This window comes from Myotis nattereri, assembly GCF_964212035.1.
Source record: "Myotis nattereri genome assembly, chromosome: 1".
Taxonomy (NCBI): domain Eukaryota; kingdom Metazoa; phylum Chordata; class Mammalia; order Chiroptera; family Vespertilionidae; genus Myotis; species Myotis nattereri.
In genome coordinates this window covers 9,912,539-9,936,022 of record NC_138075.1, presented here as the reverse complement: position 1 = coordinate 9,936,022, position 23,484 = coordinate 9,912,539, and the positions used below count along the sequence as shown (strand labels likewise).

Here is a 23,484-nt window from a genome sequence, read left to right as displayed (position 1 = left end):
TCTAGGAAGTGGGCTCTCCCCAGACACTCATCTGCCGGTGCCTTGATCTTGGGCGTCCCACCCTCCAGAAATGTGAGAACTAAGTTTGTGTTGTTTATGAGCCAGCAGTCGGGGGCATTTTGTAATAGCAGCCCTAAGTGACGATGACAGCACACAACGAACAGAGTGGAAAGGCAATCTACAGAATGGGAGAAAATTTTCCCAAATCATATATCTGATAAGGAGTTCATATTCAGAATATATAATGAATTCCTATGAAAACAAAATACACAAATAACCCAATTTAAAAAATGGGCAGAGAGTCCAGCTGGGTGGCTCAGCTGGTTGAGTGTCCTCCTGTACACCATCCTGCGGATTCGATTCCAGGTCAGGGCATGTACCTAGATTTTGGGTTCGATCCCCAGTTGGGGCACATATGGGAGGCCTATAGGGAGTGGCTATAGGGTTAAGCCTCGGATTGACCTGTGGCAGAGCCACAAACAAGTCCCAGCTTAGAGGGCAGAGCTCTCCTAGCATTATTAAGCTTGACCTTATAGCGCTCCTTAGATCAGTGATGGCGAACCTATGACACACGTGTCAGAGGTGACACGCGAACTCATTTTTTTGTTTGATTTTTTTTTGTTAAATGGCATTTAAATATATAAAATAAATATCAAAAATATAAGTCCTTGTTTTACTATGGTTGCAAATATCAAAAAATGTCTATATGTGACACGGCACAGAGTTAAGTTAGGGTTTTTCAAAATGCTGACACGCTGAGCTCAAAAGGTTTGCCATCACTGCCCTAGATCCTTCCTAGGTAGCTAGTGGGCTGAGAGAGATGCAGCAAGTGCTGCCAAAACAAGTGAAACTCACAAGAACATTGTAACTATGTTGACCACTACCTTGTTTATCTCTGACTATAAAATAAAGCCTCAGCTTGCCGGCTGGATCTTTTCTGTGTCCTCATCCAGGCATGGGAGATCTGCCAAGCCCCAGCTATATTCTCTTTGTCTGTCTTCTTTAATCCTTCACCGCCCCTCCTCAGGTTCACCCTTGGCCGTGCTGGCACTGCACAGAGGCCGACAATTGATGTTTCCCTCACTTATGGAAAACAGTATGGAGACCCCTCTAACAACTAAAATAGAGTGCCATATGATCCAGCAGTCCCACTTCTGGGTATCTGCCTAAGGACCTGAAAACAGGGTCTAGAAGAGATACCTGCACCCCATGTTCATAGCAGCGTTATTTACAATATCCACAAGGTAAAAGCAATCCAAATATCCAAAGGTTGATGAATGGATAAACAAAATGTGGTATCTACATACCATGGAATATTGTTTAGTCTTAGAAAAGAAGGAAATTCTGACACATGGATGAACCTTGGGACATTATGCTAAGGGAAATAAGTGAATCACAAAAAGACAAATACTGTATGATTCCACTGTGGATGAATAAAAGGGGTTCTATGGCAAGTAACCTCACAGGGTGATCTGAACATACATTCTTAACTGGGCAGTTCATGGTGGATAGTCACACCCCAGGCCTATAACTTCTTTAGTGAAAGGTTTTATGCCAGTCCTGTCCAGTGTTGTGGTACATCTAGGTAACACATCGTTGAAATACCAGAATACCCGCAGAAGGAGTTTTAATCCTTAAGAGAGCACATAATCCTGTTAACTTTCCTGTAACCCGATCCCCATCTGGCTTTCTTCAATCTTCCTTATGTCCCCTCCTTAATTTCAAATGCACAAAAGAACCTGAAAACTGTTATCCTCAGGGAGGAGCACAGAGGAGAAATGAAACTTAGCCAGGCCCTGGTGTGGTGGGACCAATAGGTCCACTGGCAGTGGACTTTAACCGGCAAAGAGCCAGGCCTGAGCATGTACCAGGCTGATTAGAAGCTGGGCAGCAGACCTTTGTGACGAGCCAATGACAAAATACTACCCCCTCACTTAGAAACAAACTGACCAAGGTTTACAGAGGGCACGTATATGGCCTGAGGTCAAGGAACAAGTCAGTCACAGAGCCAGGACCTGCAGTGCAGTCCTCCTGATTCCAGAGCATCGCTGGCTTCATTGCCCATGTACACTGTGGCCCTTTTCTGGCGATCTGGGTATAGTAGAGCTTCCCACCAGGGACGTGGGTCTCAATGCTGACAGCTGAGGTGGGGTGAGGCCTCAGCGCCCAGGGACCAGTTACCTGCCGTAGAGAAATTCTTTTCTTTGGTTTTGGGCTGGTCTGTGGAATCAGTTCTGGGCCACATTGGGGGTCCTGATGGGGGTCCTGATGGGGGTCCTGGTGGTGGTCCCCAGGAGTAGAACCAGCAGAGGATGGCTGGGAGGGTTCTTCCTCTTCCTCCTCTGGAAAAGGAGCAGAAAAAGAGCAAACTGAAGGCGGCAGATGTGGGACCAAAGGCTGCTGCCCCAGGCCCCTGAGGAGGGCATGAGGCCCAGACACCCCACACAGCACCCTTCGCCATTTCCCAACAACTCCGATGTGGGGAGGGGTTCTCTGTGGCAGCTGTGCTGACAGGTGATGGGAATGCTTGGAGATGAGCCCAAGCAGGAGCCAGAGTGAAGCATCCATCTTATATAAAAACTGCTGTGTGGCCCTAACAGGTTTGGCTCAATGGATAGAGCATCAGCCTGAGGACTCAAGGGTCCCAGGTTTGATTCCAGTCAAGGGCATGTACCTTGGTTGCAGGCGCATACCCAGTAGGGAGTGTGCAGGAGGCAGCTGATTGATGTTTCTCTCTCATCGATGTTTCTAACTCTCTATCCCTCTCCCTTCCTCTCTGTAAAAAAAATCAATAAAATATATTAAAAAATAAAAATAAAAATAAAAACTGCTGTGTGAAATTTTAACCCTGCATTTTGGCTTCTGTAAATGCTTGCTGGCTTAAATAATAGGGAAAATAAGACTACTCCCATTTCAGAGAGGCCATTAAACCTTTCCCAGACGAAGTTATCAGTGCTGGCACCAGGCCAAGCCTTTGGTTGAGGTCTCAAAGCCCCAGCATGTAGGGGCTCTTTAAGAACTTGCAAAGGGGACCGGAAAACCCCATATTTGGGAGACAAAGAGGGTAAAATGGTATAAATACAGGAAACTTCCTGTGTGATTTCGCCCAGAATTTGAGAGACATTTTCCTCTGGGCCTGCGCATAATAATAATAACAATAATAATAATAATAATAAATGTAACTCCATCTCTCTAAGCGTTGCTTGGTTCTTCTCCAGTTTTCTGTAACAAGAGGGAGACCTGGGCACCAACTGAGAGCTGGCAGGTCTCTCACTTCACAGAGGGGCAGGCTGGGGCCCAGGAGGGAAGAGACTTGCTCACACCCCTTCTGCTCTGGGCCATGCACCCCAAGCCCTGGTCACCTCACCCTCCAGAGCCTCCCCAGGGCACTCACCATCCCACTGAGACTCCTGCAGGAGTCAGTCACAAACGCTTCTCCGTCCTCTATGGCTTTATCTGACATCTTGGTTGCAGTGTGGGAACACAAGGTGCACAGCCTACTGTCGCACAGAAACAGAGTGTGAAACCCCAAGTGCTGTGCCTGACTTGTAATGGACTGGGATGTGGATGTGGGCACCTCTCTATTGCCCTGAGCCCTGCCCTCTGTTCTATAGCAGTCTATGGGCCACTTCCAGCACATCCCTCAAATCTGCACAGACCCCAGCTTTTTAAGTTAATGACTTTGCCTGGCTCCCTGATCGCCAGGGTTCTATTCATCGTTGTCCACTAACCACTGCCCCCTACCCAGTCTAACTTTTAGGGCTTGAGAGTAACCTGGATTGGAGCAAGACCAGTTGCTCCCAAAGTCTCAGGGTAAATGTGGGCTCAAACCCCTTCCCAGCACAGTCACCTCTGAGCACAGCCACAGCAGCCCTGGATGGCAGCAAAGAGCCTGTTGCTCCCTCCCCTTCCCCACTTCCCAGACCCTGCCTACCGTGGGAAGTAATTGCCTGAGAAGGCAGAGCAGAGGTGGAAGTCCTGTGTGTACTGAGGCTTTTGAGGACTCTCACAGGCTAAATAAATATAGTCACCTTCCTGGGTGACTTAAAACCTTGCAAGACAAATGAACCAGATGACTCATTCTTATCTTAGAGCCAGGTAGAACTGACCTTTGCCTTGCTAATGAGAAGATGTGGGGAGTGTGGGCTGGTCCTCAGGATAATCTAATTCCAACACATCACAATGTCCCAGGCCTGATACTCAGCTTCTCTCATCACCTGGTGGTGGCTGCCTGGTTTGCAGGGCAACAGGGGAAAGTTTGTCTTAAATCAGGAGCAATGTCCACATAAACCAAAGCAGATCTGGAACCTCCCTGGGAGGGAGGGAGGCAATATAATCAATTTGCTAATCTTTCACTGGTTGGGAATGGTGGTGGTGGCCCCCGATCCTTGGTAGCTGTAGAATACACAGGACACACTGCTGCTGCTGCTGCTGCTGCATTAATCCCCGCTCTCCACGCTCACACTGCACTCACGGTAGCGAATCAAACGGCGGCGTCCTCCATGGGGGCGGGACTTCCTGCCGCAGAGGTCCCACGTGCGTGAGTGTAAGCTCCGCCCCGGAACTGCGGACGGCGCCACAGCTTCCCGCGGCGTCTTCTGAGGCGGAGGGCCGGTGGCGTCTGAGGGAGCCGCGCGGCGTGTCCACACGGTGCGTGCGGGCGGGAGAGGAGCTGGGGTGCGCTCCCGGGCGCCCCGCGATTCTTGGGTGCAGAGAGGGCGGCCGCCAAGCAGCCTGCGGGTCTCGTCGGTGCCCCTTCCTTGGGCGTCAGGGCCCGGCGGCCTCGGCGTCTCCGCTTCGTGCCGCGGTTCGTGCGTGAGACGAGGCGCGAGCGCGGATGAGGGGGCCGGCGCCGCGAGGAGGGGCCCCGTCTGCTCTGCCGGCCGCGGTCTGCGCGCCCGTGTGTGTGCGTGAGCGTCGCCCGCGCCTGGGGGTCCTGGGGCTCCGTGTTCGTGGGCCCGGAGGCAGCGTCGGTGGGCGGGCGGGCCGTCCTGCGGCAGGTGCGCGCCCCTCGGAGGCGCCATGCCGGGCGGCTTTTGACGTGCGTCACCGTTTTGTGTTGGGGGTCTGAGGACCCAGTAGAACGAATAGCCACAGCACCCCCGTTTTCCTGACGAGGAAACGGAGGCCCCCAAAGGCCACCCGTACGTCCAGCCCGGACTCAGCTGAGGGTGGTGGTCCGGCTCGGCACCGGGGTTCGCGTATGTCTTTCTGACAGGGAGTTTTTCTCAGCCTTTCTGGAAAGGGAAAGCGTGGAGCGAGTTCCGCTCAGACGATACGTGTTTATTGGTTCTTAAACCACCTCACAGGCAGGGAAAGCCTGGATGCTTTGGGGCATTGGGCCAAGGCCAGCACGGGGAACGGGCATTTATTTGCCCTCTGGGGCAAGACTTGAAAAGGAAGAAAGCTGTGCACTTTTTTAAAAATGTATCTTTATTGATTTCAGAGAGGAAGGGAGAGGGAAAGAGAGAAGCGTCAGTGATGAGAGAATCATTGATCGGCTGCCTCCTGCACGCCCCCTACTGGGGATCCAGCCCGCAACCCGGGCACGTGCCCCCGACCGGAATCGAATCCGGGACCCGTCAGTCCGCAGCCAGTGCGCTATCCACTGAGCAGGGCAAAGCTGTGCATTTTTATTGAAGCCGGCCCCTTCAGCTGTCTCCCCCTCTGTCCCCCCCTAAAAAAAACCCACCATTTTATTCTGCCTTCAAAATGGCTTGGGTGTGGTTGGCTTCGTCCTCCGTTTTGTGACTTGAACATGATTAGGCCCTTCTTCCTTGTAAAAAGGTGAGAGCACAGGTTGGGAGAGGCTTGAGCAGGGCTTTCTTTCCAGGGCTCACGAGCAGTAAGTACTGGGTCTGGAGTCCTTGGCTCCCCCTCGGTGGCAGCCAGGCTGCCTCCGTCGCGGGTGCATTTCCTTCCTTCCGTGGGGTTCTCGGGCTGGGAGCGTCCGTGCTGGAGACACCTCTGCGTCCTCACTTCTTTGCAGGGCCTGGCATTCTGTCGGCTGCTTAGAAAATGTTTGTTGCCTCAGAAGCCATGCCTCTCAGCTGCCAACGTAATGGGACGTTTCTCTCTCCCTTTCAGCCACCATGAAGTTGAAGGACACAAACTCAAGGCCAAAGTCACCAAGCCATGGCAAGTTTCAGAGGAAGGGAATCAAGGTTGTGGGAAAATGGAAGCAGGTGAAGATTGACCCAAACATGTTTGCAGGTGGACAGATGGATGACCTGGTATGCTTTGAGGAACTGACGGATTACCGGCTGGTCTCCCCTGCCAAGAATCCCTCCAGTCTCTTCTCAAAGGGGGAGCCCAAGAAGAGAAAGGCGCACGCTGTCCCAGAAGGCGAGGAGGAAGGAGAGTGTAGCTCTGCAAAGAAGAAGATGAAGTTGAAGAAGAGCAAAGATGCGGAGTCTGAAGGAACCAGTGCCCAGACAGAGTGTGAGGTCAAAGAGGCCGAGCCAGAGCCCCAGGGAGATGGCACAGTCCGTCCTGATCCAGAGGGAGGGGAGATGGCACCAGGAGGCCCGGCCCTGACTGTTCCAAAAAAGAAGAAAAAGAAAGAGAAAAGAAAATCGGAGCCTTCCCAGGGAGCTACTCCACAAGTGCCCAAAAAAGCCAAGACATGGCTGCCTGAAGTGCGTGACCAGAAGGCAGATGTGTCTGCTTGGAAGGATCTGTTTGTACCCAGGCCAGTTCTCCGCGCACTCAGCGCTCTCGGCTTCTCTGCGCCCACGCCAATCCAAGCTCTGACCTTGGCTCCTGCCATCCGCGACAAACTGGACATCCTCGGGGCAGCCGAGACAGGTAGGGCATCTCATCTGGACGGAGCCGTTGGCTGCCAAGGCTGGGTGACCCGGAGGGAGGGGGTGTTGGGAACAGAACCATGAAAGCACTGTTAGTGAAGGTGTTTAGAAGTCCGCCAGCTCGGAGTCGTACTCTGCCTGTTCCTGATCAGTACCCTCGGCAAGTCGCCTGATCTCCTGAGCAGTATATGCCCATTATAAAATGGGGACAACAGCAGCCTATTTCTTTTGTGTGTGGGTGAAATGTAAATGCCACAGTAAAGTAAAATTGAAGTCATTGTAAGTGATGTGCAAGTGGTAGTTTTTTCCTGTTCTTGAGCCTTTTCTAAGTGGCTCAGAGGAGTCGAGAAGGGCTAGGATCAGCTCTCTGGAGAGGTGGATCTTCATGCCTGTAAGGAAGAAGTGTCCGGTTCTCAATTGTCCAAAGATAAAAAGTGCTGCTTTGGGAGTTGGTGGTTTATTGTCCCTGGAAGGATCTGAGTGTGGTGGATGTTTACTAGGTGGATTTTGTAGGCAGATTTGGCATGAGCTGCCTGTTGGGACTAGGCATTGTTTAAAGTTCCCGCATTCCCCAAGTCACCTATGACTTTGTGAAGCAATGACAGGTTGACTTTTCCTGGGTGGACTAAACTGCTGAGTGCGGGGAGGAGCTTATACTGCCTGGAACTGTTAGTCCAACTAGACCATTGGTTGTGTGTGTGTGTGTGTGTGTGTGTGTGTGTGTTTCAAAATTGAACTATCAGCTATTAAAGTGTGAATATATTCTTTTGGGGACACCCTCTACACACACACACACACACACACACACACACACAATCTATAATAATAAAAGCATAATAACACTAATTAGACCCAACGTCCTTCTGGAAGACCTTCCAGAGAAAGCCGAGCCCCTTGCATGAAATTCGTGCATTGGGCCTCCTGTATATATGCCCCTTGCACAAATTTCGTGCATCGGGCCTCTAGTATATATGAGAACACAGGTTCAGAGAAGATGAAGTAGGGCTTTCTTTCCAAGGGCTCACGAGCAGTAAGTATTGGATCTGGGATACTTGGCTCCATCTTCTGTGTCCCCTCTGTTGCAGCCAGACTGCCTGCTTTGTGGGTGTCTTTCTTTCCTTCCTTGGTGTTCTCTAGCTGGGAGCATCAGTGTTAGAGACACCTTTGTGTCCTCACTTCTTTGCCGGGCCTAGTATTCTATAGGCTGCTTAGCAAATATTTGTTGCCTCAGAATCCATGCTTCTCAATTGCCTCTAGGCCCGAGCACGAAATTCATGCAAGGGGTTCAGCCCTCGCCACTGTGGTGGCTTGCCTTGGACCCGAAGCCCCGGCTTTGTCCTGAAGGTTGTCCGGAAGGACATCCAGTCTAATTAGAATATCACCCTTTTTTTTTTATTACGCACACACGTAAATAAAATGTGAGCCACATATATAATTTCAAGTTTCCAAGGAGCCATGTTAAAAATGTAAAAAAAGAAGAGGTGAAATTAATTTTAATATATTTAACCAATTTTATAAAAAAACATTTCAGTATGTAATATATGTAGAATTGTTAATGAGCTACTTTGCATTCCTTTTTATACTAACTTTTAAAAATCTGTGTGTATTTTGCACTTGCAGCACATCTCAATTTAGAGTAACCACATTGTAAGTGCTCAGTAGCCTCAGTGAGTCCTCTGTGGTATGGATAGGACTAGACCGTACAGACACTTGGTGCCTTCTGACAGTGGTCAGGAAACTTGGGCTGAGTTCCTGTAGAGCAGTAGTAGATGGAAGAGCGAGGAGACCTCAGGCAAGGGGAATGAAGGTAATAATGAGTTAGAACATTTACTTAGCATTTAAAATGTGTCTTGCCCTGTGTTAAGCTCTTACAACCACCCTGAGGTAAGTTCCATTGTTCCCACCTTACTGATGTGGAAAGTTGGCACCACAGAGGATAGACAGAGTCCCTAAACCTGCACAGCTGAAATCTGTGGTGCCTGATTTCTAGGCTGGATCTTTGTGCTATTACGCATTTGGCAACACTGCTTTGGTATGTGCAGAGGCGTGGAAATGGGTTTCTGGAAGGCAGGTAGGCAAGGTTCTGTGAGCCACTGTGGCAAAAGCCTGATATTGGGAGTTATACCTCAGCTCCTATCAGGCCATCGCATGGAAGGTTGTGAATCTGCAGGTCCAAGATTCAAAAAGCTTGGGGCAGTGGACAACTGTTGCCCATGTAGATAATGAATATACCCACCACCCCACAAGATACTTTGGACCCCTTGCGATCTCTCCTTCCCTGGCCTCCCTCCTTTTCATCCCCAGGCAGCCTCTTATATTTCCATTTTTCCTCTTCTTTGTGCTTTTCATTTTATACTTTACAATGCGTTAGGAATCCCCAAATACATTTATGTTGTTTTTGCTTTAGATGGTCAGTTATTTTTAAGAGAAGTTTAAATAAGAAAAAAGGCATCTTTTATATTGATTCATGTTACCATTTCTGGTGCTCATCATTCCTTTTGTTGATCCAGATTTTCTTCTGCATGAAAGACTTCTTTTAATATTTTTTTTTTAGTTCAGCTCTACTGATGATAAATTGTTTCAACTTCTGTATGCCTAAAGTCTTTATCTTGTATTTGCTTTGAAAGAAATTTTTGCTGAGTGTAGAGTTCTAGATTCTCAGTTATTTTTTCAGATCTTCAAATACAAATATTGTTACACTCTTCTAGCTTTCATTGGTTCTGCTGGAAAGTGCTGTTTTTCTTCTCTGAAGTTTTGTGGGTCTGTTTTTTGCTCTTTTATTCTTGTTTCTGCTATAGCACCTCGTTCTTTGTGCATTTTTAATACTGAGAGCTGTTCGTTTTCCTCTGAAAATTATTTGGGGGTGTTCTTGAGGCTGTGATAAAGGTTTCTTAGTCCAGAGCTCATGTACTTGTTTCTGCTTGGGCTTTATGACTTTGGAACTACTTTAAGATCTCAACTCCAGGTGTTTTGGTTGTTTTGACCACCCACATGATAGAAATTGCGACTCCATATACATTCAGAGGCCATTCATTCTTGTCTAAGCATAGACCAAAGTATGCCAATTTAAAATTTTCTCAAAAACGAAGATTTTATTTTTCTTACTTCCTCCTTCCTCACCAAAGAAAGGTTTTGGGAAAGGACTATTACAGATGTCCATTCCCCTGCCCCCCCCCCCCCCATGTGTTCCTTAGCAACAACAACAACAAAACACACACATACAACTTGCCCATCTCTTTAGGGTTTCATTGCTTGGACATTTGTCCTTAGTTCATCATTGGTGACGTATTTCAATGTCAGTTTGCCAGATTTTCCTCAGGCTCCTAATTATAGGTGCAGTGCTGTAGGGGAGCCTATGCGGGGCAGGGTGGGGGGCGGGGGGGGGGTTTGGGTTGGTCTGGCTGGTACTTTGCTATTTCAAGGGTTCCTTATTCTGTGTAAAGAAAGAACCTCAGACAAAAATATGTGCATCTGTTGATTTACACTGTTTTTGCTTGTTTTGTTTGCTTGTTTTACTTCTAAGGCAGTGGGAAAACACTGGCCTTTGCCATTCCAATGATTCATTCAGTGCTGCAGTGGCAGGTGAAGAAGCCTACCCCAGCTCTGAGTAACACAGCAGCGCCACCTGGTGAGACTGGAGCTGAGGCTGGGGCACCAAGTAAGGCTGGAACTGAGTCTGGATCCATGTGTGATGAGATGGGGATAGAGGGTGAAGCACTGCCCAGTGAGACTGGAGCTGCCATCTCAGACCAGGTGCTGCCCTTCTGGGATGATGATGCTGGCGAAGGACCTTCTTCCCTAATCAGGGAGAAGTCCATCCCCAAACAGGATGAGGACAAAGAGGAAAAGCTTGATGAACAGACTGGAACGCTACAACAGGAGTTCGATGTCAAATCCGTCACCTGTAAATCACATCCAAAGCGTCCTCTACTTGGGCTGGTTCTGACTCCCACCCGAGAGCTAGCTGTCCAGGTCAAACAACACATCGATGCTGTGGCCAAATTCACAGGTGAGGTTTAGTTCCATGTAGTAAGTGTTTCCTGAGAGGGTCCTAGGTGCTGGCATGGCAGAGGTGAGCGAGCTGTGGCTATTGCCCTCCAGGGAAACTTCTCATCTGCCAGAGAATTATGCTCTACAGAAAATTGAGTGCCACTTTCTCAGTTGTCCTAAGAAAGACACATAGCTAATGCCATTCTAGATGCACAGGAAATTAATTTGTTGGATATAGTGGATACTTAGGGCAGGATTTGACAAACTACCTGATTTTGTAAATAAAGTTCAGCCCACCAAGGCAGAGTGAAGTAGAGTTAGTAGTTTTTATTTTAAAAACGTTCTTATTGATTTTTATAGAGAGAGAAGGGAGAGGGATAGAAACATTGATGAGAGAGAAATGTAGATCACCTGCCTCCTGCATGCCCCCTACTGGGGATTGAGCCCACAACCTGGGCATGTGCCCTGACTGGAAATCGAACCCATGACATCTTGGTTCATGGGTCAATGCTCAATCTCTGAGCCATACTGGCTGGGCAGTAGTTGTGCCAGATCATTTAGCCCATGAAGCCAAAAATGTTTATGATTGCCTCTTTAGGGAAAACTTTGCCGACCTCTGCCTTATGGCATTAGTACTTAATTCTCTCATGGAATTCCTTTTGGGGAGAACTGCACAGTGGGAGTATTTTATAGTAAAAGCAACAGTTACTTACCAACTCTCACTGCATGTGAGGTACTTTGCTAAGCGCTTTGACTGCATGCTTCTGTGTGTTTCTTTCACACTGGATACCTTGAGAAGTCCTCCACGAGGGAGGAGAGAATACCAGGCACTGGAGGAGATTCAGATGAATTCTAATTGAGGGGAATGGGCAGGCTTCCCAGGGGAGGTGTGTCACAGCCACAGGTAACATTATTCCCAGTTGTGGTACAGCATTGCTCAGTTTTTCTGGAGCTGTTGTGGTTGGAGAGAAGGGAGTAGAAAGGAAGGAGGTTGGGGAAGTAGGCAAGGCCCAGATCCCAGACTTGGAAAGTCCTCTAGGAGTGGCACCAGCAGTTAGGCCCTGCCAGCTCTTTCAGCACCCCCTGCAGAGAGGAGCTGTGCTGGTAACTGCCTCTGCTAATCTGGGGTGCCTGTGTCAGCTGTGGAAGAAAAGCAACTAGACTGAATAACGGTGTCCCTTATGTTTATGTACCATAGGAATTAAAACGGCTATTTTGGTTGGTGGGATGTCCACGCAGAAACAGCAGAGAATGCTGAACCGCCAGCCTGAGATTGTGATCGCCACTCCGGGCCGACTGTGGGAGCTCGTTAAAGAAAAGCACCCTCATTTGAGCAACCTTCGGCAGCTCAGGTGAGAGACAGGAGCTCCCTCACCCCCTGTTCTGAAGTGGGCCTGAGGTGACCTGGTAGTGTGTGCAGTGCCTTCTCTCTGTCACAAAGTGTCCTGATGTGGTACCAGCTAAACCTTGGCCTTCAGAAAACCAAACATGCATGAGGGAGATTAATTGAGGCCCTCATGGTGTGTGTGTGTGTGTGTGTTTTGAGGGTGGGGTGGTGGTAGGATGTTCTAGATGATTCTTCTTACCCGCTATTAACCAGCGAATGTGGGGCTGTCTGGATCTGCAGGTGCCTGGTGATCGATGAGGCTGACCGGATGGTTGAGAAAGGCCACTTTGCTGAGCTCTCACAGCTGCTGGAGATGCTCAGTGACTCCCAATACAACCCAAAGAGACAGACACTTGTTTTTTCTGCCACACTGACCCTGGTACATCAAGCTCCTGCTCGAGTCCTTCACAAGAAACATACCAAGAAAATTGACAAAACTGCCAAACTTGACATCCTCGTGCAGAAGATTGGCATGAGGGGCAAGCCCAAGGTCATTGACCTCACTAGAAATGAGGCCACAGTGGAGACACTGACCGAGACCAAGATCCATTGTGAGAATGATGAGAAAGACTTATACCTGTACTACTTCCTGATGCAGCATCCAGGGCGCACCTTGGTGTTTGCCAACAGTATCTCCTGCATCAAACGCCTCTCTGGGCTCCTCAAAGTCTTAGACATCATGCCGCTGACCCTGCACGCCTGCATGCACCAGAAGCAGAGGCTCAGGAACCTGGAGCAGTTTGCTCGCCTGCAAGAGTAAGTCAGGCCTGTCCCCAGAGCCCGGCCTCTAGCCATTGGGTCACGGTTGCAGGATGGTGGGGAGATGGTGGGAAGCTACCTTCTGTTATGGGGCCTTATCAGTATAAAGTGCTCTTGTTTTGAACAGTATGAGGCAGGCTTACCCTGTCTAGTACATTTGGTTGCTGGTAATGCCCAACAGAAACTTCCTTAATAATGAACAGTGGTGACAGTAGTACCTACCATAAGAATAGAGTAAGTACTATGATGCATTTTAGATACATTACTACATTTATTCACTTCTAACATTCTTGAGAAGAAGCAGAATAGACTGATGGTAAGAGAACAGATTGGAACAGATGGCCTGAGATCAAATCCTGGCTGTACCCTTCTAGCTGGTCAAATTCTGTTTCAGTTTTCTCATAATTAGTGTAATAATAGAAGCCACCACAGAGGGCTGTTAAGATTAAGTGGATTTGTGCATATAAAGTGTTCAGAACAATGCCTGGCATGTAGTATATACTTGCTAAACGTTAGCTTTACTATCATTTGTTATCATTACTCTCGTTTTATAGGTGAGAAACAGTAAGGGCTAGAAAAGCTAGTTAGCTTGCCTGAGGTTTCTCAGCCTGACAGAGCTGGGCCTCCGACCAGCCTGTCAGCCCCCAGAGCTCATGCTGTGCCTTACGTGTTATGTTGTCATTGACCATCTGCTTCAGGGCCAGACGGATGCTCAGGCAGCAGGGTGAGGTATCAAGCTGAGGGCCTGGGCTGGTTGAGGCTGACTCTGAATTGGCATTTGCCCACAGTGTTTTTTGTCAAGTTACAGGGTGATTAGTTTCTAGAACAAGTGTCTGGTTTAACTCCCTTTGAATGTTGGTAGGCAGAGTTACTGCTTTACTGGATCAGGAGTTGGCAAACTGGCCCACAGGCCAAATCTGGCTCACTGCCTGCTTTTTTGTTTTGTTTTTTTAATTGATTTTCTTAGAGAGAAATATCAATTTGTTGTTTCACGTTTTTATGCATTCATTTATGTATTCATTGCTTGATTCTTTTATGTGACCTGACCGGGTATTGAACTCACAACCTTGGCATATGGGGACAGTGCTCTAACCAACTGAGCTATCCAGTCAGGGCTCACTGCCAGTTTTTATTTTAACTTTTTAAAATATGTTTTCATTGCTTTTTAAAAATATATATATATTTTTATTGATTTCAGAGAGAAAGGGAGAGGGAGAGAGAGATAGAAACATTGATGAGAGAGAATCATTGATTGGCTGCCTCCTACACGCCCCCTACTGGGGATCAAGCCCACAACCCAGGCATGTGCCCTGACCAGGAATTGAACTGGTGACCTCCTGGTTCATAGGTCATTACTCAACCACTGAGCCACACTGGCCAGGGCTGCCTGTTTTTATTAGTAGCTTTTTATTGGAACACAGCAAGGCTTATTCATGTTTCTCTGTGCCTGCTTTTGCACCATAACAGCAGAGTTGAGTAGTTTCAACAGAGACTATCACCCACAAAACCAAAAATAATTTACTACCTGGCCTTTTATAGAAAAAGTTTGTTGACCTTGACTTAGAGCAGTGATGGCGAACCTATGACACGCGTGTCAGAGGTGACATGCGAACTCATTTTTTTTGGTTGATTTTTCTTTGTTAAATGGCATTTAAATATATAAAATAAATACCAAAAAATATAAGTCTTTGTTTTACTATGGTTGCAAATATCAAAAAATTTCTATATGTGACACGGCACCAGAGTTAAGTTTGGGTTTTTCAAAATGCTGACACACCAAGCTCAAAAGGTTCGCCATCACTGACTTAGGACAATGGTTTAATGTTTGACAGCCTTTAATTTGCATCATATTCCTCATCCCTACCTCAGAGATATAGGGAGTTTGGACCCTGAAGGGCCCAGAATCTTGTTTTTAAGACCTCAAGTGTTTTCGACTTTCCTCGAACTGTGCAGATATTAAGAAACATCACTCCACACATATTATCAAGTGCTTACTATGAACCAGGTGCTGTTCTAGGGGCTGGTAATAGCACAGTGAACAATGCAGTCTCCTGGAGTTTACATTACAGTGGAAGGAAATAATAAGTTGAAAAGTAAGTATATAAATAAAAGAAGAAAAGTAAGTATATGGTTTGTCAGGTGGTACTAAGTGCTAAACAGTCAAGTTGTGCGGGGAGTTGTCCAGACTGTGAGTGTGTGGCCAGGGAGGCTTCTCTGATAAGGTGAGGTTTGAGCAGAGCAGAAGTAAGGAAATGTATCTGAGGAAGACCTTTTAGGACCTTAGTTATAGCTAGTGCAAAGGCTTGACAGTAAGCGCATGTTTGGCATGTTTGAGGAAGAGTAAGGACATCTGTGTGACTGGAGGGAGGTAAGTGGGAGGGTGACAGGGGATGAGGTCACCGACCTGGAATATGTGTGGCTGCACGGAAGTCACTTGAGGTGGTCTTCAGTATTGCAGAGTGTGGCTTGTTGATTACGGCCATGTACGTACCTCAGGAAGTTAATCTCTGAGCCTAAGTTTCTGAATCTGTGAAAGGGAGATACGTACATAACATCTCATAGGGTGTTTGTAAGGGTTTATATAGTATTTGGAGTACTCAGCAGGTGGTAAGAATTTGATTAGTGGTAGCTATTAGGTATCATTAATGAGCTTCCTTTTTCTACCACAGTTGTGTTCTCCTGGCAACAGATGTAGCAGCTCGGGGCCTGGATATTCCTAAAGTCCAGCATGTCATCCATTACCAGGTAGGGGCATCAGGGAACTTGTAGTTCCCAGGATCAGATGGGGAATTTTTAAAGCAGAGGTTGGGAGAGAAGGAGAGGGAGGAGGAATTGTTGGTCCCAAGGCCTCATGCCACAGAGAATACCACTGGCACCTCGGGAACAACCAGCTGTTGCCACTGTGGGAACACTGTGGTGAGCTTTATTCTCAAACCTCTTGGCTTTGTCTGATACAAAGAGCCCCTCTCTTACGTGGGCAAGCTACATGAGATTGCCGGGTTAAAGTCTTAGCTTCTTCCACGAGGTGGGGATAATCAGTTTAGCATATAGAGTGGTTACTTTGGTGTAGAGCAGTGGTTCTCAACCTTCCTAATGCCGCGACCCTGTAATACAGTTCCTCGTGCTGTGGTGACTTCCAACCATAAAATTATTTTCGTTGCTACTTCATAACTGTAATGTTGCTACTGTTATGAATCGTAATGTAAATATCTGATATGCACAATGTATTTTCATTGTTACAGATTGAACATAATCAAAGCATAGTGATTAGTCACAAAAACAATGTGCAATTATATATATGTGTTTTCCGATGGTCTTAGGCGACCCCTGTGAAAGGATCGTTCAACCCCCAAAGGGGTCGTGACCCACAGGTTGGTGACCCACAGGTTGAGAACCGCTGGTGTAGAGAAGTAGAAAGGTGTGAAAGTTAAGACCTGCTTGAGCTTAAATCCCAGCTTGAGCAAGCTGTTTAGTCTCTTTGTATGCAGTTTTTGCATTTGTTAAGTGGCAGTTATTATAGTATCTAATTCTTAAGTTCTTAAGGTAAAATAAGTTATTACATGTGAAGAGCTTAGAAAACCATGTAGCACAGCATAAGCATTTAAATTTTAGCAGCTCTTGATACTGATGTTAATATTGTGTATACCCCTAGTGAATATCACGGTTTGATGTGTGTTGGCTGCCTCATAGTTGGTTACTTTTGGGCATGTTACTTAGCATCTCTGGTTTCAATGTCATTGTTTATAAACTGGGACTAAATGCTACTTACCCCATAGAGTTATTACTAAAATTAAATGAGCTAATGCTGATGAAGCACCCAGCACAGGGAAAGCGCTCAAATAAAAGATAGCTATTCTGGCATCATTTCTCCTTTTTAGTCCTTCATGCTTTAAAAAGCAAATTTAGGGAGCCAGTTCAATTCAGCAAATCTTTTTGGGGAAGAGGCTGGGTCGGTCTTTGTAAAAGGTATCCGGTGAACATTATACAGTTTTAGCCCCTAAGACGTAGCAGATCCACTAGAGATAAAGTGACTGCAGCCATAATTTAAGGCAGAAGATATTAGAAAGTTTCAAAATATAATGGGAGAGAGCCCTGGCTGGGCGGCCCAGTTAGTTGGAGCGTTGTCCCGATATGCCGTTTTACATATATACACACATACACATATGTATGTATGTATATATAGATATATAATGGGAGGGAGAGGTAGCTTCTAGTTTGGGAGCTTGGAAAGTGCTTTCTAAAAGATGCTTGGCATGTAAAGGTAGAAAGGATGTGAGCATGTAGAGGTAGGAAAGGAAGGAGGAAAGAACACAGGGAAGTGGGCAGTTAGCTGAGTGAGAAGAGGCGGGAATGCTGGGAAAGGAAAGTGAAGAGTGACTGCCATTTCCCACTTGATAGTCTGACGGCCTGAACCAGGGCAGGGGTGTGGGAGGGCAGAGCCCGCACAGGGAACGGGGAGTAAACCTGGGGACAGTTTGAATGTGGGGCTGGGAAGGGCTGGATCAGTCCACGGTGCTGGAGAGGTGTCTGGCTGCCTGGCTGAGGGGGAGGAGGCTCCAGCATTGGGCTGCTGGTCCTGAGGGGGGAGGAGCAGTGCTTGGTGTGGCCACATGGTGACCTCCCAGTTCCTCCCTTGGCAGGTCCCTCACACCTCGGAAATTTACGTCCACCGAAGCGGTCGAACTGCTCGTGCCACCAACGAAGGCCTCAGCCTGATGCTGATTGGGCCTGAGGATATGATCAATTTTAAGAAGATTTACAAAACCCTCAAGAAAGATGAGGACATCCCATTGTTCCCTGTGGAGACAAAGTACATGGACGCAGTCAAGGTAAAAAGTGAAGAGCCAGCGCTAGGGAGGGGGGAGGGTCATGCTCCCTCACCTTGGAAGTATAACCCTTGGAAACTAAGTAATGCTTCTTCCAAGAGCTAAACAAAGGGATTCATTAAAAAAATGGAACAAGGCTCTAGCCAGTTTGGCTCAGTGGATAGAGCTGCGGACTGAAGGGTCCCGGATTTGATCCTGGTCAATGGCATGTTACCTCGGTTGCAGGCTCCTCCCCGGCCCTGACCCCAGTCAGGGCTCTTGCAGGAGGCAACCAATTGATGTGTTCCTCTCACATTGATGTTTCTGTCTTTGCCTCTCTCTTTAAAAAAAAAAAAAAGGAATGAGGCACTGTGCCTGGCATAAGGGCGAAAGACCGAGTGGCCACAAATGAACCTTCACTGTCTGTCTCTGAAACCTCCACTACCTCCTCTGGATGCAGTGAGCCCTGCTGCCTGGACATCCCGGGGTGGCTGCAGGGAAGGGAGGTCAGCGTGGCTTGCTGAGGCAGACACTCGGGCTTCGTCACAGTCCTGAAGCAGATGCCAGTAATTCCCACCTTTGGGGTTTTATTTTAACTTAGCAGGTATTTCCTGAGTGGGTACTGCTTACTATGGGCCAGAGTGCATCAAATAGCAAGGCGGGTGCATTCTCTGTGGAGATTCTCTGGCTTGTGAGGCCGACCAAGTGCTAAAATTCAGGACAAATGGAGCACTGTGGTATCAGTGGGCACGTGGTCGAATTGGTAGGAGATGAGGTTTTCTCCAAGCCTCCTAAAGATAGAGATGTGAAGAGATGAAATTCCAGGAACTGAGGGAGCAGAGCCGTTGGCTCCTTTGGCCCAAACGGCATGTTAGCCATGTGGGGAAGTCTGATGGGAGACGCAGATGGAACGATGGAGACGCAGGTTGAAGGTGGAGATGCAGATGGAACGATGGAGGCGCAGGTGGAAAGGTGGAGATGCAGAGGGAAAGGTGGAGGCGCAGAGGATAACCTTGAGTAAGGGGGACTGAGCCACCCTGACTTTTCGTGGCTCCTTTCCGTCACACGCAAGATCTCGCCGTCTTCCGCTGTCACTGCAGTCTGACCACAACGCCCATGAGTGGGAGACTTGAAATGCTTTTCTCAAAGGACAGCTTGAAAGAGAGGGAAGGCAGTCTGTGAGTTTGTTTCGCTGCAGTTGAGAGCTGGGCCCTAACTCCGGGCTGTTGGGGTGTTTCAGGGTCTCAGCTCAGCCGTGGAAGCAGCTGTGGTGCCCGGGGAAGGGTGTCCTTTGGACACCTGTAGCTGGCAGTCGCCTGAGGAGGCTCCAAGGGGGGCAGTTCAGGTTGTTCGGATGCCGGCCCTTGTGATTTCCTGTGTGTGCCACGTGTCACACATGCTCTCTGCCTTTTCATCGGGGACCACTGATTGCAAGAGCATTTTTAAAAAAATATATATTTTTTTTGATTTCAGAGAGGAAGGGAGAAGGAAAGAGAGCTAGAAACATCAATGATGAGAAAGAATCATTGATCAGCTACCCCTGCACATCCCACACTGGGGATCGAGTCCGCATCCCGGGCATGTGCCCTGACTGGGAATTGAACGTGACCGCCTGGTTCATAGGTCGACGCTCAACCACTGAGCCATGCCAGCTGGGCTCAAGAGCATTTTTAAACAGACTTAAACAGACTTTGCTTCCCAGAGGCCTGAACCCTTTGTCAGATGAGCAGTTTTTGTTCCTTTCCCCCAGGAGCGAGTCCAGTTAGCTCGGCAGGTTGAGAAAGCCGAGTATCGGAACTTCCAGGCTTGTCTGCACAACTCCTGGATTGAGCAGGCAGCTGCTGCCCTTGAGATTGAGCTGGACGAGGAAATGTACAAGGGTAAGTGGGCTGGACGGACCTTGAGCAAGGGCGAGTTCAGCTTGTTTTCCCTTCAACTTTGCTTTGTTGGAACCTCCCCACTACCACGGGTCCTGTCACTGTCAGCAAGATGCCTTTTCCTTCTTTGTGACAGGCTCTTGTCCCGGATGAGCCTAAAGCCCTCAGCCTTGCTTCCCTCTGTCTTCTTTGTCTGGGGCCTTCCATTACCACCCACATGTGGCCAGACTCCCCATGTTTGAGGGCTGCCCCATTCCCTTAAATGGATGTTACCAGGTCAGGTTTCTTAATCTCCCTGTGCCTGGGTGTCCTCATTTATAAAATCCGGGTTATAAAGTCCCTACCTCATGGGGTTGTTGGGAAGATGGCTTGACTTATGGATTTAGAGTGCTTTCAACAGTGACTGGCAAGTAGAAAGTATTTGATACATTTCGAGTTATTGTCATTACTACTCTGCCTGTCTTCCAAGCTAACGAAGCACTTGGTCATCAACTCACCTGATCTCCATGGTCTCCTGACATAAACCACAGGATAGTTATCCTGTAAATAGGGAACTAGGGTCACAGAAGAGAAGTCATTTGTCCAGGAAAACAGCCCCACCACCAGGTGTTTCCTGAGCCCCTAACTCCGAACCTGGGCCGAGGCTTAGGATTCAGAGATGTGTCTGTGTGGTCCCTGCTCTAGAAAGTTCCCGAGTCTCAGGAGTGGCAGAACCACATCTGGAACCGACAGCACCGAGTTAGGCCCATTGCTCTTTCCAGCCCACAAGTGAGTAGCTCAGCTGGGGTGTTGGCATCTCAGTGCCAAAACCAAGAGTCAGAGGCAGACATACTACGGTGTGCTCAGCATAGAAGCAGGAACCAAACCACTGGGCTTGATGACAGTGAGCTAGTGCTCCTGGTAGCTCGGGCTTGGGGCCTGGGCTGTAGATACATGAGGTTCTGCTTCCCTTCCCGAGGACAGGCCGGTGTGAGCCCTTGGGCTGTGCCCGCCCCTGCAGGGTAGTCACAGTGCTGCGGGGGAGACGCAGGGGAGTTGGGCTGCAGAGACTGTCCTGTCTCCTGAGGGGTTTGTAGCTTTGAGTTGTCAAACCCCAGGCTGCAAGTGGGTGGGGGGTGTAGAAAGAAAACTGATAACACGTCTGGAGATTTGGGTTCTTATCTGTTTGACAGCTAGCTCTGTGACTTTCAGCAAGTGACCTCTGAATTTCCTGGACTGTAAAATTAAGATAATTCCTGTCTTAGAGGGTTTTTGTGACAGGGAAAGGGCAGAGTGGCCCTGACTGGCCCACCTAAATTGTTAGAAGTCAGACAACACCAGCCTCTGCAGAGAACTTCTGAGCCTGCCTCTCCAGAAAACATTTCTCCTCACAACATCCCCATCAGGGGAAATTTTTCAGGTAAATATGATCTTTTTCGTACTGTCTTTCAAGGAGGAAAAGCTGACCAGCAAGAAGAGCGTCGAAGACAGAAGCAGATGAAGATCCTGAAGAAGGAGCTGCGCCATTTACTCTCGCAGCCGCTGTTCAAAGATGACCTGAAAACCAAGTATCCCACTCAGTCTGGCCAGCCGCCCGTGCTCAGGCCTGCTCCGAGGATCGGTGAGTCCGCTTTGAGCTGCCTCTCCAAACAGAAGAAGAGGAAGCCAAAGCCCAAAACAAAAGAGCAGCAGCAGCAGGAGCCCCAGCCAAGTACAAGTGCAAATTAACTGCCCTGAGGCAGCCTGCTGTGACCACACATGGTCCGTGCTCTCTGGTTATGCGGGACACTTCCACCTTTCCTTTCACTCCACTGTCAGCCGGTTACAGAAATCTCTCTCCCACACCGCCCCGTAGTGGGAGGGACCTCATGCAGATTGTGCTGTTTTAAAGTAAGAATTCTGTGCAGCAGCTTACATGTTTCTGTATTTCAGTGTTTACAGGCTTGTATGTTCAACTTGATTTCCTTAATTAAAAACAACAGAACCAGCATGTCATCTTGTATTTTTAGCCAGAATATGGGGGATTCTGTCCTAGTCCTCGGCTGTAGGATGCACATGGGGGGTGTCTCACCCCGCAGGGCAGTGTGGATGGAGCAGGAGGCCAGTGCTCTGCAGATCAATGTGAAATCATTTCTGTCTGGGTCCTCAGCACGTGCTCCCGCTTTTCCCCACAGCAGAACCCTTAGCTCGGGCTCTCTGCCACTCGCTTCGCTCACCGCTGTAGTTTTGTCTGAGCCAGCCCAGGTGTAGGTAGGAAGAGGTCGCCATCCTCGGGCTCCAGGACAACACAGGCTTCCTGAACATCAGATCACTTGTGGGGAAGCCAAGACTAGTATGCTGACTGGTGTGTGAGCACCCAGACCTGCCCTAGCAAATTCTCTCCTCGTCTCTCTCTCCAGCCCCTTTGTGACAGAACTGGTTGCTTCCCACGATTCCATGTGTCCCTTCTCTTGTCCTGAGCCTTTGCATATGCTTTTCCCTTGGCCTGATTGCTTTCTCCATCCTTGAGCCCTGCTTCCTGTCTGTAGGTCCCTGAGCCCCCAAGAGGGTGAAGTGCTCCTGCTGTGGGCCCCTGAGTACCCATGCCCGCCCTCTGCCCAGTGCTTGCCACTCACATCACCTTTGCTGAGCTCCTCAGAGCAGAGGCTGCTGCTTACGGCCGCTGCAGCTGCGGATGGTGTGTAAATGTGCCGAGGGAACCAGCGACCTCCCTGTGCCACCCGGCTTTCTCCGGTCAGTCTGGATGAGGAGTCAATATTGCTGCAGTTGTAGGAGCAATATTGGCTCTGATTTCTGTACAGCTAAGTCTGGGCTTCTAAACAAGTTTCCCTCAGCCTCATGGTTGGCAAGGTTGGCAGGATGGCAGCAGTATTCCCTGAGCCCCTTTGGATAACTACAACAGGATAGTTGGTCTAAACTCAGACTCAGGTGTCATAGCGTGTGGACCAAGTACCAGGACCGGTAGGCACTGCTAGCTACTCCATTATTTGTCAGGTCCCTGAGACATTCTGACGTCCTTCTTGCAGCGGAGAAGACTGGTTAAGCCTTGCTCAGGTTCACACAGCAGCAGGTGGCGGAGCTGGGTTTGGAACCCTGGGTATTTCCTTGTGGGCTCAGAGCAGGTTAAACATAGTGCATTAAAGACGGCAGTGTTGCCAAAGAGTGTTTCCCCAGTGTCACCAGAGAGAACGCAGAAGAAAACGGCTGTAGTCCGTGAGGTCAGCGCCTGAGTGACACCTGTCAGGACAGCAGGGGACTCTCCATTTCCCAAATGATACATGGAGATTCAAGGTCCCTTAGCAGCACCTGAGCCATAAGAGGCCCGGGGCCACTTGTCACAGGCCAGAGCCACCAATGTCCACTGACATCCTGCCCATACCTCCTAATGGCAAATTCTTTTTTTATTATTTTTACTAGCGGCTCGGTGCCCAAATTCGTGCGTAGGTGGGGTCCGGCAGGCCCATCCAATTAGGGCGGATCCGGCTGGGTGGTGGTGGCTGGACACAGGAGGTTGGCCAGCTGGCCCTGCCCCCAATCAGGGTGGGGTGGTGTGATCGGGGGTGGGGCCAGCTGGGGGAGGGGCTTTGGGCAGTTGGGCAGCCAGCCCCACCCCCCCCCCTCGAACTCCTGGTCGAGGGGACAATTTGCATATTAGCCTTTTATTATATAGGATTTTGGTGGGATGACATGTAAGGGAGGTTTTAAAAGATGAGGCAGCCTCCCAGGCAGGTCTGCTCTCTGACCGCATGAGGGGACGCTCTGGTGAGGCCTTTGGTTCGTATTGATGCCTCCAGCCCAAGGGCAGGACTTCCTGAGTGTCTGGATCCTCCACCGAGCAAGCAGCCTGAGCCACCACCAAATCCACTCACACACTTAAGCCC

General features: G+C 48.8%; 1 protein-coding gene across 1 annotated transcript; it reads left to right on the top strand.

Annotated features, from left to right (window-relative positions):
- Positions 1–4,546: 4,546 nt before the first annotated feature.
- DDX24 (DEAD-box helicase 24) lies at positions 4,547–21,593 on the top strand. Its single transcript, XM_081097354.1, has 9 exons — positions 4,547–4,650; positions 6,088–6,807; positions 10,330–10,815; positions 11,995–12,148; positions 12,424–12,939; positions 15,612–15,687; positions 17,583–17,771; positions 19,498–19,627; positions 21,057–21,593. The coding sequence occupies exons 2-9, from the start codon at positions 6,093–6,095 to the stop codon at positions 21,329–21,331; spliced, it is 2,541 nt and encodes an 846-aa protein (XP_080953480.1). The 5' UTR covers positions 4,547–4,650; positions 6,088–6,092; the 3' UTR covers positions 21,332–21,593.
- Positions 21,594–23,484: the final 1,891 nt, after the last annotated feature.

What these genes read in the sequence shown, in the direction of transcription:
- DDX24 (XM_081097354.1), top strand. Translation starts at nt 6,093, where the DNA reads ATGAAGTTGAAGGACACAAACTCAAGGCCAAAGTCACCAAGCCATGGC. An exon ending in CAGTTTGCTCGCCTGCAAGA is followed by an intron (nt 12,940 to 15,611) that starts GTAAGTCAGGCC and finishes TTTCTACCACAG; the next exon opens with TTGTGTTCTCCTGGCAACAG. An exon ending in GGACGAGGAAATGTACAAGG is followed by an intron (nt 19,628 to 21,056) that starts GTAAGTGGGCTG and finishes CTGTCTTTCAAG; the next exon opens with GAGGAAAAGCTGACCAGCAA.